The 18,002-nt window shown below is 40.3% G+C and overlaps 1 protein-coding gene across 9 annotated transcripts in view; it reads left to right on the top strand.

Moving 5' to 3' along the window:
- Dennd1a (DENN domain containing 1A) overlaps positions 1 to 18,002 on the top strand; it is a 543,784-nt gene that overhangs the window by 276,032 nt on the left and 249,750 nt on the right. For all 9 annotated transcript variants that reach the window (XM_041675232.1, XM_041675224.1, XM_041675226.1 and 6 more), the window contains 3 exons: positions 1,643 to 1,712; positions 7,087 to 7,167; positions 10,233 to 10,286. In XM_041675232.1, coding sequence (XP_041531166.1) covers positions 1,643 to 1,712; positions 7,087 to 7,167; positions 10,233 to 10,286 — 205 coding nt within the window. The remainder of the gene's footprint in view (positions 1 to 1,642; positions 1,713 to 7,086; positions 7,168 to 10,232; positions 10,287 to 18,002) is intronic.

Here is an 18,002-nt window from a genome sequence, read left to right on the forward strand (position 1 = left end):
CTCTCTCTCTCTCTCTCTCTCTCTCTCTCTCTCTCTCTCTGTGTGTGTGTGTGTGTGTGTGTGTGTGTGTGAGAGAGAGAGAGAGAGAGAGAGAGAGAGAGTGCACGTGCATGTGCATACGTGCACACAAGTGTGTTTATAAGAATGTAGGGCCAAGTTCCATTGGTGCTGAGGACACAGCGAAGGAAGATGTGCTGCATTCTCTGTGTAATCTATTGAGAAAACAACCATGCCAGTGAGTGCTATGCTGAAGGAGGAGGCATTGTAGCAGTGGTATATGCATGAGCACCATGGAAAAGAAGGAATTGGGGTAAGAAGAGTCAGAGAGTTGGTCAAGATCCTGGGAAGGGAGAGCCACAGAAGCCTTCCTGGACTGCTGGATCTTGTAGCAATAGGATGCCACTTTAGTAATTGTGCTGTGTAGACTTGGATTAGGTTTTGGGGAGAAAAGTCAGTTTGTTTTATTCATTCATAATAATGAATACTACTTACTTATTAGTAACAGGTATCAGAGTGGGGAAAACAAAAAGAAGGTTCTGTGAATCATATTGGGGAGGCTCAAGTTTCTCAGAATCTTTTGTCCCTCCCCACTTTGGTCATTTGGTGTGGGGAATAAGAGGCGGGACATGAGTGGCAAAACTAACATAACTACAGAAGGCACTAGTGGGTTATTTGTATCTTGGGTTCCCAGGGAGGACAAAAGGCTCTGACGTCCTGGCCTAAGCTCTCTGTTCCCCTTCATGACTTTGTTCTTTACCTGGTTACCTAGGTGGCCTCCAAGCCTCCTTGGGCTTTGGTGCTGGTGTCAGATGTGCTGGGTCTGGGCCCCACATGTTTCCTCTCAGATAAATGTCTATGTCCTTGCTGCTGGTGGCTCAGGGTCCCTAGGTCTACTACACACACTTGCTACCCCCAATCCCCAGGCCAGCCTTCTTCACTTTGTCTTTTTGGCCATTAGAAGTGTGTGCCAGGGAGGGTGAAGAAACCTCAGGCTGCATATCATTGGCTGCCTGTGCAGTTTTGCCCTCTCTGACCAGGCCCATCAGACTTCCATTTTTGGTAGGCCATTCTCATAGCCATACAGATGGCCAATATCAAGAGTGAGTTCTGCTGGCAGACCTGTGTATTAAGAGGAGCAATGACCTGCTGGATAGCAGAGAGAGAAGAGAGTTATCCATTCATGCTACAGCCAGTATAGCACAGGTGAAGTAGAGGTAGCAAGTCTAGTGTACTAACATGATTGATTTGTGTTGTGTAGGGCATGTGGGACACAGAGCCAAAAATGGGCATGCTGGGTTTTGCTCTGTGTCCAATCATGAGAAGTAGAATAGATGGTGGGAGAGGCCTGATGACTCAAACATGGTGCCTCATTGCAGACTGTAGTTTGAATTTCCTCTCTTTGAACCTGTTCTTGTTTTGAGGCACATGAATACTTTATAATGAGCATATAATGTTCTGCCTCACACAGGCATGTTTTTATAACCCAGAAATAATTAACATTTAAGCAGTTTTGGTTTATATCAGTCTTGGCTAGAATCTTCAAGATGTAGAGAAAACCTGAAATGTTTTGGTTTGAGTTAAGCCTTCAGTCAGGCTTTTGACCTGCATGCTAACATTTCTTGTGTTTCTTTGTCTTTCTCAGCTACCTCCCCTGGTTTGAAGTGTTTTATAAGCTCCTTAACATCTTGGCAGATTACACAACAAAACAACAGGTATTTGTCTTTTTTTTTTTTAAGAAATAGCTGTTTTTAACAAACTTTTTATGATTATGAAAGTAATGTGTGCCTTATATTTCACTAAAACATTTGTAAAAAAAAAAAAAAAAAAAAAAACCAAAAACCTAATGCATGCCCATTGTAGAAAAGTTGGGAAATTCAGAAAACAATGGAAGGGAAAGAAAATCACCTCTCACCTAGCGTGCATTACTACATCCCCAAAATAAATATTGCTAAAATTTTTAGTTGTTTCTTCATTATTTTTTTTGTTCTGAGTTAAATAAATAATACCTAGACTGCTCATGTTCCCAGTATTAATGTCAAATTTTCCCAACAACCCTGAAAGTTCACAAACTATTCAGTCATAATTTATCAAAGGCATGAAACTGAATTGCTCATGCCATGTTGCAAATCACTTAACTAGCAAGTGACTTAACAGCTGCCACAATCCCCATTTTGATAAAGTTTTGTGGTATTTTTATAGTAATTCTTCTAAGAATCTGAAAATTCCTTTAGCAATTCTTTATACCTTATTTACATTTGGGAGAAATGGTGTGCTCACCTAAACTCCCACCCATGATGACAGAGATGGTCTGGGTCACTATTTAAAATTTTGTAGCCTGCCTATTTGGGAAGTATTGTCACAGAATCATTTCTTCCACTCTGTTGAAAATATTAAGTACTTTTTTATGGCTAACAGCGTAGCCTGTACCTTAGCTTACCTAAACACTTTCTTACAGTAGTAAAAAGGATTGGGGAGATGACTTGGTAGAAGGGTGCTTGCTGTACAAGCCTGAGAACTTTAGTTTAAAACCCTAGCAAAAATGTGAGGACCAGAGGCAGCTATGTGTGTCCCTGTTGACCTCAACAGTGTGGGAGGTAGAGACAAGAGGATTACTGAGCATGGTGGCCCAACCTAGGTGCAACTTCAGTGGCAGACCCTATGTGAAGGAAAAAAGATGTTAGAGCAGGACACCCAATGTCTCCTCTGACCCTTGTAAGAGTCACACACACACATGCACATATAACCACCTTACATACAGAGAGAAAAGGAGGGACAGCAGTCACTCAAATCTTTGAATATAAAATATTTTCTTCAGTTTTCATTATTTTTCTAAGAAGAGAATCCTAGATAGGCAGTTACAAGCTTCTTGTGGGCATAAGTATTTATAAAAACATTTGCCAAACTACTTTCCAAAAGAATTGCACTATTTTCTTAAAGTGCATTGTTTGCAACACAATCAAGTCCCACACTCTCATTGATAACATTTGTTGAACTTTTCATTTATTTAATAAATCAAAAATTTTGCCAGGCAGTGGTGGCACACACCTTTAATCCCAGCACTTAGGAGGCAGAGGCAGATGGAGCTCTGTAAGTTTCAGGCCAGCCTGATCTACAAGAGCTAGGTCCAGGACAGGCTCCAAAGCTACAGTGAAACCCTGTCCTGAAAAAAAAAAAGTTACAAATCACAAATCTCACTATTATTAGTGAGATGAATATTTGCCTATGTACCTTTCTTTTCTTTCTCTCTTTCTTTTTTCTTTTTTTTTTTTTTGTAAAGGGCAACATTTTAAGTTAAAGTGATACAACATGATTGTTAAATGGTATAAGTGTTTTCCTTTTGATTTATCTATAGTATCCTGGTTCTGAAAATGTTCTATTAAGAAAGTATAGTTCTGTATTGCTAGGCTTAAAGGTCTCCAAATCTGTGTGTGTTTATTTGCTTTAATTTTTTTCTCTGTATGATTCATATAATGTAGGCTCTCAGAAGGCCTGCAGTGGGGCACGTTAGTGAATAAATGTTTTCTTTCTTGTTTTACCCCAAACCCTTTTTTAATCTATGACAAACAGAATCCTGATTTGCAGGGTTCCCTGAAACATGTTTTGGGAAATGGCTGTTTGGGGGTAGGGGAAGTATACAATATGTAAATCTTTTCTTTGAGTGTATTGTTGTCGGTGACAAATGTTTTCCAGAGGTCACAACAGATGGCAGGAATGGTTCAATGGTTTCTCACTCATCACACTCAGTGTGAAAGGAAGCATGAAGTTAGGAATTCTATCATAGAAGAACTGGTGTCTTTGATGAATGAGGTAGCAGGCTGCTTTGGGATCTGTTCATCGATTTCTGATGCACATTTAGCTCTGGTCAGGCATTCAGGTTTTCACTCAATTTGAAAGGTATCATTAATAAATAAAAGTATGTTAACACATTGCCTCTGAACTAGAGACTGATTCATGTTTTTTTTTAAACTCCACCTTTATGCTTTTTAATTTTTAAAACAACAGTGCAACCTAACCTAGTACTCTTTTTAAAATGTATCTGAAAATGTGTATACCCATATTCCTAGCATTTGAGAGGCAACCAGGAGGATCTGAATTCAAAACCATCCTTAACTACAAATGGAAACTCGGGTGGCTAGCAGTTCACTTGCCAGGAAGTGAGCTTAAAGCCTGTCTTGTGCTACATGAGACCTTGTCTTAAAGAAATTAAAAAGAAAGGAAGAAAGAAGGAAGAAAGGTAGGAAGGAAAGATGGACGAGTGAAGGAAAACTTGGGAAAGGAGGGGTGCTATAAACTGAGGATAACCCTGTGGAATCAGTATTTTTGTCCTCTGAGCCTGGTGAGTTATGGGAAACTGAGATAAGTCACATGACTTAATTGACTGGAGTTTATTTTTCCTGACTCAGGATTCCTACAAAGTTTGTTGTCGCCAAAGGAATTATAATAACACAGAGTAAAGACTCTGTCTACAACTGGCTTGTTCAAAAGTTGTTGACTATGAGATCAGAACAGGATGAAAGGAAGGGAGATTTCAGTTGACAGTATACATGGTCAACAAGCATGAAGACATTAACTTGGATCTTCAGCACCCACATAGCAGACATAGCACCCGACAGCAGGCACTCAGGAGGAGGGGTAGGCAGATCCCTGCAGCCCATTAGACATAAATCCAAGCTGTATAAATAAGCTCTGGATTCACTGAGAGTCATTGACTTAAAAAGTAAAGTGGAAGGCAATCTAGGAAGACACCTGACATTGGCCGGAGGCTTCCATGTGCACATGCAAACACAAGAACACATACATACATCATATAAACATAGAAAACAAGACCCAAACAAAACCAGTATGGTTGTTCCCTAAAAACATCCTTCTCTCATCCAGAAGTTATGGGATTGTTGTGTGAGGTAAGCTTCTGTTTGGGAAGGAAATTATGTGACCAATGAGTCACCAAGTAGCCTAAGGTGGGACATGGGGATTTCTGTGTGGGTCCTGGCCCCAGTGTTGTCAGACCCTGAACAGGAACCTGCATGAAAGGACTGACAAGAAACCTGAGCTTGGCAGCAGCCTGCTTGGGTGTTGGAGTCAAAGAAAATGAAGGTATGTATGTGGGAGAGTAGGGATGGGGAATAGACATGATGTGAGATGTGGGAACTCGGTGGAGATCTGCAGAGATCCAAACAGGAAGGAAACCAGCAATGGTGACTTGGTGCTTGGTGCCAGAGTATGAAACAGGAAGATCTAGCCCCAAGAGAGGGGCAAGACTTTTTTTTTTTAACCTTTATGCAGTGTAGTCACAGTATGCAAAGAGAAGGAACGTGACTCTGTATTGGCCTGGAATTGGAGACATCATTGTGAAAGCTAAAGCTTTAAGTGTGTGAAGAGAAAAGTAAGTTGAGATGTGAAGTATGTGGTGACCTGTGTATGTGGTACTTGATGGCTCTGGCCACTGAAGACCTGGCATCATCATTCCCAAGGAACAGCAAGCATAAACACATGGGGTTCCAAGATACATACCAGGGATATGTCCTCAAGACACAAGGTAAAGGGCCAAGAGATTCTCAGTTATCTTAGTCTGGAGCATCAAGACAATATACAGCAAATGAAAGGCTGTGCACTTGTAGTAAGATAAATAAGAACTAGATTCAAAAGTTGAGGAATGGAATGCTCCCATAAGATGCCATGCTACAAAATGCTTTTTAAATGCCGTGGGAGGGGTTGCCCAATAGAGATCTGAGATGAAATAGTCAGGAGGCACATCCTCAATAAAGGACAAGCTGAGCTTTATCAGGAAACATCTGACAGCTGAGACACATTCTGCAAAATGGGTGGTCTTGGTCCTACAGATTTAGGAAAGACGGGGGTTTTCCCAACAAAAGGAGTCTCAAGAGTGAGCCCTGCTGAAAGCCACACATGCTTCTAAACTAATTTGATTGCCATGAGGACATGCACGGCACAACTGGACAGGATTTGATGGCAGTGCTGAGGCATATTTCCTGGTTGTGGTGATTAAATGTGGTTGTTTGAAGAAAGTGTGTGTGTGTGTGTGTGTGTGTAGATGATGAAGTATATGAAGTATAATGCCAACAACTCATTCTCAAACAATTGAGGAAATGAAAGAGCCTTCATCCCTTTCTAAAATTGTTCTGTAGGTATGAAACTGCTTCAGAATAAAACCAACCCTATGCACACACGCTTAAGCTTGTATGTCCTCTGAGAAACTTGACTCTCAGAGCACATACTGAATCAAACTTGAAAACTAAGTTCATCCCTTTCATATCAGGCCCCCTGCCAGAAGCAGAGAAGGCTGAGGACCTGGACACAGCAATCCTACCTCCCTCCTGGACTGTGCAGCCTACTGTCCAATACGAGACTAGTGCTTCACACTTCCTAAGTGGGTGACTAGAAGGATCCAGTAGTTAGGGCATGGCTAACTATGTAAACTTAACTTTCTTTTATTAGCACACAGAGTTCCACAAGAAAGAAGTGGCTTTTGAATCTTTTTGAGTGCTGTTGTTTTGAGCATCTTAAAGGCGAATCTGTTTTGAGTCGAATAATTTGTGCTGCTTTGTATGCTATTCAGCTGCTCACTTTCCCTAATTAAAATGCACGACTGTTGTCCTGTATCACATGCTGGTGAACTTGTTTCATTTCTAACTTTTTGTAATTGGAGGCTGCTACATATACCCAGTGAACACTCAATAAAATTAATTGAGGGTAATGATGATGAAGACAAGACTCACAGTGTCATTGTTATTTCTCCCAACCACCTCCGCCCTGGAAGTTCAGATTGTTTTCTTTTAGAAGTTGTTGCTATGGAGTTGAAAGGATAGATATGCTGAAAGCTTATGGTATGTGATCCATAAAAGGTGGTCATGATAGGTGTCTGACTGAATAGAAAATGTCAAACTTGATGTGGGAGGATCTGTTTGGCTCTTGCATTTGAGCCATAAGCAATGTCTTTTATCCAGCTCAACTTGAATATCAAACCTATTTCTGTCTTGGGACCAGTGTCTCTCACCTGCCTCTCTGTGCACCAATACCTTACTACAGGTCCCAGCTTTTGTTACTTGGGCCTTTCCTTTCTTTCAGGAAAGTCAGTGGAATGAACTTCTTGAAACTCTGCACCGACTTCCCATCCCTGACCCCGGAGTGTCTGTTCATCTCAATGTGGTAAGTGGGACAGGATGGTGGCCACCCCAAGAAAGGATGTTTGTATGAACCTTAAGAGGAGGCAAGAGTCACACTCATAGCCTAAGCCCAGGTTCAAGGCCATCTGGGGTGTGGGATTCTTTTTCTCTCTGAGATTCACTGAAGAATAGATGCTTCTCAAATGACCACTCATATTCTTAGTCACAGATGCAATGAATATGATGGCTGGAGCTGCTAGCCTCATCGTCACCGGTATTCTCTCTGTCACAGTTAAAGCCCATTCTGGACCTTAGTGTTCAAATACTACCTCCCTCCTGTATGCCTCTTAACTCGTGAAAATCCTTCAAAACCAATTCTGATTCTGCTTCCTGAGAAATCCTCCCCTGACCTCACAAGCTGAATTAGGTTTTCTCTTTGTCCCTAATCCTCTGGCATGCTCTTGGAGACTTAGTGCCATCCTGCTGGAGTAAGCTGATATCCAGTGCCCGTCCTTTGAAGACAGTGTGAGAGTTCTCAGCATCGTTTCTGGCCTACAGCAGTCATTATTTATTTGAGTGCTTTGAGATGCATCCTGTACATTGTGTAGTGTGCCAAGGTAGAAATTCCTCTCAGTCAGCTGATGGGAAATTTCTGTTCTAGTTGTCTATTTTGCTAGTGCTTGAAGTGATTTTAACTAATACCTCTAACTGTACCGACTCAGATTCCTTATTTGTCAGAAAGAGTGTATAGGATTTATTTCTATAATTCAGTTACTAAATTATTTGATCTCTTAGATGGAAGCCATGGTTGCCTTTATCAGAAATCTGTGGTAGACACCCTTTTCAGGCATCCACTGTCATGCAGACCTGTCTCTATATCCCATAGACCTGGCGGATTAGATAGTGTCCTCTTCCAGCTTCTCAAGAAAGAGACACAGTGCTGGTTTCAGGGATCACGAAGGTGTCAGATTCCATAAGGCAGACTAGTGAGTTTTACCAGAATGGTATCAAAAACCACAGTATTACCAATAATGTTAACAATAACAAATCTATTTTATGTTACTAATTCATACGAAATATACACCTCTAGTGTTCAAAATTGTCCCAGTATAGGTGTTAACATTCTCATGCTGTAGAGTTTAGAGAGGGAAAGTGTCCATGCAAAGTCATGTGATTTAGAAATGACAGCCTAGCTTTTACAATGCCGAGCTGAAAGTAGGAAGGGACAGAGGCAGGGAGAGAGGTGGGAAGCAGGAAAGAAGAAAAAAATTTACTTATGGAGGGTTTGCTCATGGGGAGTAGGGACTGCCAGAAAACATGAACAAGTATGCTTTAGACCCAGTCATCACTGAGCAGGGCAACCCTGCCTTTGTCTCAATCTTTTATCCTAAGCAGCTTGATCTCACTGCTTCAGCCTGTAATGACATCCGACAGGTAATTGAGGAGCAGCCTGGCTAGGTCACAGCTGCCTGGGAGGAAGGGCCACTCCTTCCCCAAACGGCTGCACAGGCAGTGTGCTGTCAGGCCTCAAGGACAAGCCAGCTCAGGGGTAGGAGGAACTTTTGGGTGTACAACTGTTTCATTCCAGTGGATTCTAGGAATGTTTCTGACCTCTCCTGGTCCCCAGCATTTCATGGGCAATGGAGCAAGACAGAATCTCCAAGGACAGCCTGGGGACTAGTTGGTTTAGAGCTCTGCTGGCTCACTCTTTACAATCCATTGCTTCTGTAAAGGGTGATTCCCCCTCTTCACTAGACAGTCTTCTTCCCAAAATGCATTTTTATTTGAAGGACTAGCATCTCATTTGTAATAGAAATCCTAAAATATTGGTGTAATGCCAAGCCTGGGCTTTGTTTATTTAACCACTTTGTGCAAGAGAATGTGCCTATGTAGCTGGTGTAGGTAACTGAGAAAAACAGAAATATAAACTAGCAGTTCAAACAATAATAATTGTGTATTAAAATCCATTTGTTAATCTGGGTGTGGTAGTGCATGCCTATATTCCCAACATTCTGGAAGAGGCAGGAGGATCAGTACAAGGCCAAAACCAGTCTAGTCTGTTTCAGACCAACTGGAGCTACTTAGTGAAACCCTGGATTCAAATAAATAAAATAGTAAGATACCATTTGTTGTGTGCTAAATGCCCTCATGTATGATATTCTTAGAGTGTCAGACAAGCCGCTCATTGTTGCCATCATTAGTAGTACAGCTTGTCTCCAGGACCCTTTATTTTAGAAAGACTATTCAATTCATTTTTCTAGAAATCTACTTACTTTCCCATTACCCAGGAGCAAGGGGTTGGGGGAGAAGTCCAGATTTGAGCTTAGGCCATGGGTGCACTTAAGCTTCCCTGGCCTTTCACAGTCCATCTTTAACTATCCATCCTTCCAGTACCACTTACCATTATTTTTCAGGCATTTAGAAGCAGCAGAGGAGGTAACATTAGTTCAGCCAGTTTTCATTTAATTGGAGATACAGGCTTCTTATAAACATGGAAATGCCTCATTATATGTCTTTGAAGTCTTTCTCACCCAGGCTCCAACTCTCTTCCATGACAATCACACTGTAAGTCAGGAAGGAGCTCATCCTCCATTGGCAGCCATATGTATCCATTTCAGATGGAGTAGCCTTTGGCTGGGACTGTCCTGAGCATCATATGAGCAGATTTTGACTACAGTATAGATTGATGAGACCTCAGATGCTAAAATGGAATTATAGAATTGGTGGGGACATTCTATCATTTAGTGAGTGAATCTAGTGTTATATGGTTTCTGAGAGTCCACTACCCCATTGAACAATACATTTCAAAACTGGACACTTCTTTATGTTTAGAAATCTGCAAATATCACATGGGAATTTAGACTTTAGCTTCTTGGAGTTTTTCATTCATGTCCCCTAAAGACATTTGATCTTTAATGCTGATGAATCAATGCATTGATCCAACATTAGCCTAAGCAGCTATAATGTGGATATTTACTATAAGAAAACACAGCTTCCTCATCTGAGTAAGGAAGATGCTTCAGAACATTTACCTAAATTTGGAGTTAAGTCAAGTGCAAGTTAGCTCAACTTGAAAGAATATGCAGCTTGTGTTTTTTTCTTTTCCAGCATTCTTATTTCACTGTGCCTGATACCAGAGAGCTTCCCAGCATACCTGAGAATGTGAGTACTTGGAATGGGAACATTACATTTGTTTGTTTACTGCTTGTGTTTTTAAAAAACAATAAGGTATGTTTTCAATGTTATTTATAGTAGATTACTAAAAGAAAAATAAAAAGAACAATGGATTATAAATAGCAAAAGTAACTTGAAAATATAGAGAGAGTACAGACACAAGAAAAGATATTCTTCATATTTCTCACAGGTCATCCCTTATGGTTGATATTTATTCATTCCAGTCTTTTTAGGACATTTTCACATAATTAAAATCACGTATTAGAAGAACATCTTAGATTTTCATAGTTAAGAAATCATTGTTATCCACTGCATAATACTCCATTGGAGGGCACATAAGTGTTCTTTCACAAGGGAGACTCAGATTCTTCTTTCTCTCATCATAAGATGAGATGTTTCATGTGAATGATTATTAGGGCAGGTGTATATAAGTACACACACTTCTATGTTCACTTCTCAGAAAGTTCTTCACTTCATAATAAGTGAAATGGGATGTGCATCCTCACCTTCTAAGGGCTGAGAAGCAGCGAGCTAAAGTGACAGATGCATAGGTTCTTGTTTGCACCCTGAGTGACCATTCTGTCTCTAGTCACATCTGCAAAATACTGTACTTGATTATAAATTGTACAGTGCATAAAAAAGCCTAAAGAGATGCCTGCAAGGTACATGGTAAAATATAATAGCATGAAATTTTATCCAATTCAGAGGATAAAGTTTAGTAATTTTGAGTACATTCCCATTCTGTTGTGTCCAGATTTTTTTCATCTTTCAAAATTGTAGCTCTGGCAGCAACCAATAACCATCAGTGCATGGAAACCATTATTTTTTTTTTTTATTGAGAAAAGAAAAAAAAACAAATTTCCTCCTCCTCCCAGCCTCCCATTTCCCTCCCCCTCCTCCCACCCTTCTCCCCCTCCTCCGACCCTTCTCCCCCTCCCCCCACTCCTCTCCCCCTCCCTCTCCAAGGGTTTCTCTTTGTAACTCTGGCTGTCCTAGAACTCACTCTGTAAACTAGTCTGGCTCTAAATTCAGTGATACACCTGCCTCTTCCTCCCAAGTACTGGGATGAAAGGTGTGTGACACCACCTCAGTGTACTAGTTTGTCCTTTTGTGTCTGGCTTCTTTCACTTAACATAAAGCCTTTAAAGTTTACCTGTATTGTAGCAGGTGGCAAAATTTCTTCCCATTTAAAATAATGTCACCAAACATACTCCAAAGAGGAAAATTCATAGCCTTGTATGCTTTTGTAAGAACAACAATGAAGTTGAGTTTGAATTCAAGAAATTAAAGTGCGAGGCATATAGATCAGTGCACAACACTTGGTCAGTGTGTGCAAGGACCTAGGTTTTCTCTAAAGCACTGTAGAACATCAAAAAATAGAAAAGAGTAAAAACAAATAAACCAAAACTAGAAAAAAAATTTAATTTATTGTTAAGATAATATTGCAAAACAAGATTTCTTAAGAACTTGGAAAGATAAATTGGAGGGAGCAGCTGGGGGGAGGAAAGGGAAGAAGAAAAGTGATATAATTATATTAATCAAAATGTATGTTAAAAACTTTAAAAGATGCATAGATATCTCTAATAAATTTGGAAAGTGAAATAAATTATTTTAGCAAAGTGTGACTGGTTAAGATAAATATAATATGGCTAGAGAACAACTTGTGAAGATAAACACATTGCCATCTCCACTCTCTCCTCTATACATACATCAGTAATCCATTTGCTATATTAGCATGTCCCAGAAACCCAGGCTCTCATTCGTTCGTTTCTCTCCCATTTTTCTTCTATGTTTAGCGGTTAGATTGTGGTTCCTTTCTTCTCTTGTACATCTTGTCTTATATGAGATCTTGGGTTTAACATCTTTCTCTTTCTTGGTTTTAGTCCTCATTCTGTGAAAGCATTCTCCAACAGTGTCCTGAGAGTGTGTTTGTTGTTGGAGGCCACAGTTTTGAACTTGCGTGATTCAATAGCTTGAATGGGGAATTCTAGTTTTCAGATCACTCTCCTTCCGGAAATGTGAAGGCATATTCACTGGCTACTTTTTACTCTTGTAGCTTAGGAGGTTTGGTCAATTTGATTCCTGTTATTATTTTTTATGATCTGTTGGCTTCTAATGTCCTAAAATTGAACAATGACATACTTAATGTTGACTGTTTTCACCATTGTCCTGTCACTGATCATCTTATCTGCTTTGGAAACTCACATCCTTACAGCTTACAAGTATTCTCACATTATTAGTTTTTTAATCTTTATTTCTCTTTTCTGTGGCAGATAGGATTAAACCTCCTGTATTGATCCACTGGCGTTCATTTTCTCTCATGTTTCCCACATTTTTCTTTTAGATTGACCTCTATCTACTTTCTTCAACAACCTTTCCATTCTTCCACGTTTCCTCCGTTGGCCATCTCATTGTTCTCCTTTAAAAAAAAAAAAAAGCCTCATCTGTGAGACTTTTATTCCCAGATTTAAAAATTAATTCTAATTCTTTTCCATCCTCTTCCTGATCTCCCAGTGGACACCAGCAACCCTCCCAGATCAGTTTCCTGAGCAGCTAGTGCCTTTTGACCATCCTCAACTGTAACTGGTATCCCCAGGCCCTTCTGATTCTAGATAGACAGGTTCAAGAAGCCCGCTGAGGAGCTGGGGGCTTGAAAAAAGAATCTTGGGAGTGAATCACTTCCTTTTCATTTGTGTCCTTTCCTAACCTTTGGAGGCTGATCATCTCCACTTCCTGAGCTTTCCTGAGGCGCTGTGCGTAAGCTGGGTTTGGCGCTTTTTGCCATGTCCACCCACCCATCTCAACCTTAGTGTCCAGCTTTCCCTTTCATCCTCCACCAACTCTCATGTCACCTTGGATCAGGTGATCTTTTGTTGTCTGCCTTATGCATTGTTGGATTCTTTTAAAAAGCATCCTCGGGTGGTACTCACCATATGATTGCTCTCAATCTCCTTCTTACTCCATTCCCCAAGCCATGAGAGCCAGAAATGTCTCCAGGAATTACCCAATGTGCCCTCAGTGATAAATGGTCCCAGGTTGAGAACCAGTTCATTAATAACATAATTTTAGAGTTCAGTACATTGACACCTCTCTTCTGTTTTTCAAAGTTCATAGCTTTGAAAATGCTTTTACTTAACTTTCCCTTGAGGTGTTTGGGAGAAAAGAGAAACTTGGAGTTTCTCTCTGAGAAAATACCAAGGTACATGTCGTGTTCTTCTATGCTAAATAATAGCAGGAAAAAATGGTTACCTGGATATGACTCGTCTTTTTATTTTAAGGGCAAAGAATTCCTTAAGTACTTGATTTTAAAGTCGCTGAACATTTTTATAATGCCTAAATTTCAGCACCATAACTGCTGAGGTTAGAAATGTTCGTCTAAACCGTCTTTTCCATAAAACCACCTTGAGTTCCTGGCTACATTGTATATTACCTCCCCTGTCCCACCATTTTTGAAATTTTTATTTTTCTCTGCTGGTTTTGTCACTAATGAACTAATTCCCTGTGTATGACCCATTGTCCCCTAAATCCTCCTTTGCACACCAGTAGAGGGCTGTTCTTGTTTGTTTCTGAGCAGAATAATAGTACCAGACTGCCAGTTTCTTTTAAGGCACACCATTCCATTTTAATCCCTGCAGCTACTCTGTGAGAGGTGGATGTGAGCCTCATTTCACATGCACAGAGCTCATTCTCTCTGGTTGCTAACCTAAGTCTGCAGGTCAGTGGGATGTAGCAACCCAGGTTCTAAGGTTTGACCCCCTGGGGTTGACTTGTGATATTCATGAGAAAAAATATTTTATATCTGAAATACACAACATAGCAAGGAAGCTTTTCCTCTCAGGAGACACTGAACTTTGTAAGACCAATTTGTGTAGGTTTAAAACAGAATCACTGTAAAGCTCCTGTCATGTTGAAATTTGCATTTTAATCTCTTGTTGATTTTTCAAGGATTAATTTAAAATGACTAAATTGATGCATTGCAGATTGAAACAAGCAATAACCACAGTGCTGTTAATGTGATATAGTCTGCTGTCATGGAAAGAATATGGGTTTCAGAGACAGCCAGACACAGAGCCCTACTCTCTTGGGCCCTTGGGTTCCTGTTTCTTGAAACCTCAGCATTCTTATCTAATCAACAGAAACATGAAGAGCAAAAGAAGTCTTAAATGTTAAGTTCTAAGGACAGTGCTGAGTCCCACCAGAACCTTTTCTCCTTGTTCTGATTTCCTTGAGTATTCTAGTTCTGACCTCTTTGAGGTCTCTGTGACTGTGAACTGAGGAACATGATTCCCGGTGGCTTGTCTTTTCTGAATGTTAGCTGAAATTCTTAGTTGTACACTTTAATGTTATCCCTTTCGTGAGATATGTCTTTCATGGAGCCACAAAAAGCTCTTGGTGATCCCTGTTATCATTGGTGTGGCAAATGGAATGCGAGCTCAGTGCTTGTCGTGGAAGAGCTGATCTAAATTTAGGAAAGTAAGCAACTGAAGGATGCATGGTCTTTGGCACATGGAACTTAACAGCATTCTAATTCTAATGACATCAGAGAAGGATTGATGTAAAAAAGAAAGAGCTAGTAATTGTTTAATGCCTACTGTGGCTCAGACCAGGCACCATTTATTATATCCTAAGCTTTTACACCAGCCCCTCTGAAAAAGAAGGAGACCCAGAGTTGTAAATTCACTTATCCATCCAAAACTGGAATTCACACCTGGACAAGTCTAATCCCAGTGCGGAGATGCCTCTCGGTCTCAGCTTCAGTGCTACCTCGACTCCCTAATGAGATCATTAGTGTAAGCAATATGATTAATTGCATGAATAACTAGTTAATACCACCTCTCCTTTAAGGATAGAGGATTAGTACTTGGAGCTTATAGATGCTTGACATAAAACTATATGCTTTAATGAATGACTGGCTGGTGGACAGATGAACTGACTAAGCGCCCGGCCCTGAGAGAGGGAAAAGAAAAGAATATCTACGTACAGCTGGCTTTTGCACCAATTTGTCCACAAGTTGTTAAGGAAAAGCAAACATGGAAAATTAATTCTTTTCACTTTCAGCTCCTTGTTGAAGTTAATTCTCATTATTTCTCCAGTTTCTTTGTAAAAATATTTTCTTTCTTTTTATAAAAAAATATTACTATGTAATTGCTCATCAGGGTTTTTGTGTCTATCTTGATAACACATGTAGGAGTAAATTTATGCAGTCAGTAATTAAATGAGCACAAATCTTTATAAATTTTAAACAGGTGACCTTCATTCAAGAAAAAGTCACAGTTCACGGGTAGATGTGTAGTAATAATTACATTGTAAGCTGGCTGCATAAGAGATATTTTGTTTTGAAGTTCATTTTTGATGAATGGATAATCATATAGGCTTTAATTTAAAATATTAAACCCGTCTTTTTATCTGGTCAATGTCATACCAAGTGGTTAACGATGCAAGCAAAGTGTTTAGCTGGATGGTTATATGTGATATTGCCCAGGCTCCACTCTGCTAAAAGATGCACATGGTATAGAAAAGATTTATAAAGTCATTGTGACTTTCAAAAGTAAACAAAGTTGAGACGGTTCAAGAGGGCCCATTATCGAGTACTGTGATTGTTCTTATGAGTTGCCAGATAATTGTTTATTCTAATGGTCTTTTCCTTCACACAGAGGGATAAAGCTGACCTCGGGTACTCTGCTTTCTTTCTTGAAATACGCTTCTCTCATTTGACTGCTCAGATGAATTGGTGGGTTTTTTTCCTTGGCAGATTATTTTAGAACCCAAAATTTGTAATTCCCTTTTAAGAATCTGTTGCCACTAAGGTAACTTAAATTCTTTTTTTAAAAAAAAATCACTTATGGATTTAAAGTTTTTTTTGTTTTTTGTTTTGTTTTGTTTTGTTTTTATATTGAAAAGTTAGGGATTGGTGATGCAGCAGCTCACTTACTAAGAGCTCTTAGTCAAGGGGATGCCCGAAGCTCAAGATCTGGGACCAGTTTGGGCAATGAAGCAAGACCCTGTCTCTCTTTAAAGAAAAAAATCATATTGTAAAACATTTGAGTAAGAGTTATTTTAGGACCTGAGACCCATTGGCAGAACCAAGCCTAGGAAGTTGCCTCTAGAAGAGGTGCAGTGAGTCTTTATTCCTGTACCCTACTGGAGAGTCTCAAAGATTAATCAAATGACAGACTGACTGAAGCAGACTAGCATCTGCTTTGAAGGCTCCAAGGAGTACCCAGCTTAGAGGTGATTTTTTTGGTTTGAGGATTATCTCATTTCCCCATGGTATTGAACCTAAGATGCTTTCTTTGTAAGCCACCTGATATCGCCTCCTGAGCCCAACCTATTCCATCCCCACCTCTGACCTCCACCTGCTTCATAACCTCAGGCATGAATCACAGTGAGTATGAAGTCCCCAGCCACCTAGGCTGGTGGAGCCAACAGGGAGCAAGGAAGGAATGGCTATTGGGAGATGCTTCCCAGGAGCATGCTCCCTTTTGTCTGGGCTGAGACTTTCACCAGCATCTTTTTTTACAGATAACAAATGAAAGACAAGAATATAATGATATTTTATTTATGTTTTAATAAATAAAGCTTGCCTGAATATTAGAAGGGCAAAGCTAAGCCACTAGAGGTCAGGCAGTGGTAACACACACCTCTAATCCCAGGATCTGGAAGACAGAAGCTGACGGACCTCTGTAAATTCAAGGCCACCCTGGGCTACCTAAGATCAGTACAAAAAAAAAAAAATCCAGATGGTGGTAGGTCACACCTTTAATACCAGTACTAGGGAATCACACCTTTAATCCCATGCTAGAGGGAATATAAAATGGGAGGAGAGATAGGCTTAGTCTGCTTAGTCTAGGGTCACCCAGCCTTGACAGAGGTGAGACTTCTCTAGTGGCTTGGCTTCTTTGCTCTTCTGGTTTTCAGGTTAAACCCCAATCTGTCTCTGGGTTTTTATTGTTGATGCTCCACGAGAGTTCAAGGACTTGCTGCAGCACATTCATCCTTGAAATTCACCTTCCATGCTGCACTGTCTGGAGTCCTCCTTAGGTTTGAGTCCTTGCCATGTGAATTCCATAGCAGTAACTGGCAGAGGATAAAGGACTGGATACTCAGGCTTAGCTGTGATGGGGTTGCAGTGGTCAGAGACCCCAAGCTGAGGAACAGGCAGCAGAATTGCTTTGTTGGACAGGAATGGTGGTTGTTTAGGAGGATTGACACTCTATTAAACAAGTAGACACTGAAATATTTGGACAAAAGATGTGGTACGCAGAACCTTGCCATTTCAAAGGCCAGAGGCCCAGAAAGCCTTTCTTCTCCCCTCTCCAAGTCTAATTCATTGTCAAGTACTATGGTTAGTGTTTTTCACATGTACACCTAAAGCTTTCCTCTGAATTGTTTATACATTTGGATTCTTCCCTGTCCCCGCAAATGTGTTGGTTACCAGTTAAGTAGTTTGCCTTTTTTTCCATCCTCTATGAGCTTTGAGATCTTAAAAAAATTATGTAAAAATATTTGTAGCTGTTTTTCCTGCATGTATATTTGTGGGGGTGTGTGTGGTGTGTGTGTGTGTGTGTGTGTGTGTGTGTGTGTGTGTGTGTGTGTCCAGAGGCTAGAAAGGGGTGTCAGATCCTCTGGAACTGGAGTTAAAGACAGTTGTAAGCTGTCATGTGAATGCTGGGAATTGAACCCGGGTCCTCTGGAAGAACATTC

The sequence above is a fragment of the Microtus oregoni genome, unplaced genomic scaffold (genome assembly GCF_018167655.1).
Source record: "Microtus oregoni isolate MIOR12 unplaced genomic scaffold, Mior012 000025F_ref0000491, whole genome shotgun sequence".
Lineage (NCBI taxonomy): Eukaryota > Metazoa > Chordata > Mammalia > Rodentia > Cricetidae > Microtus > Microtus oregoni.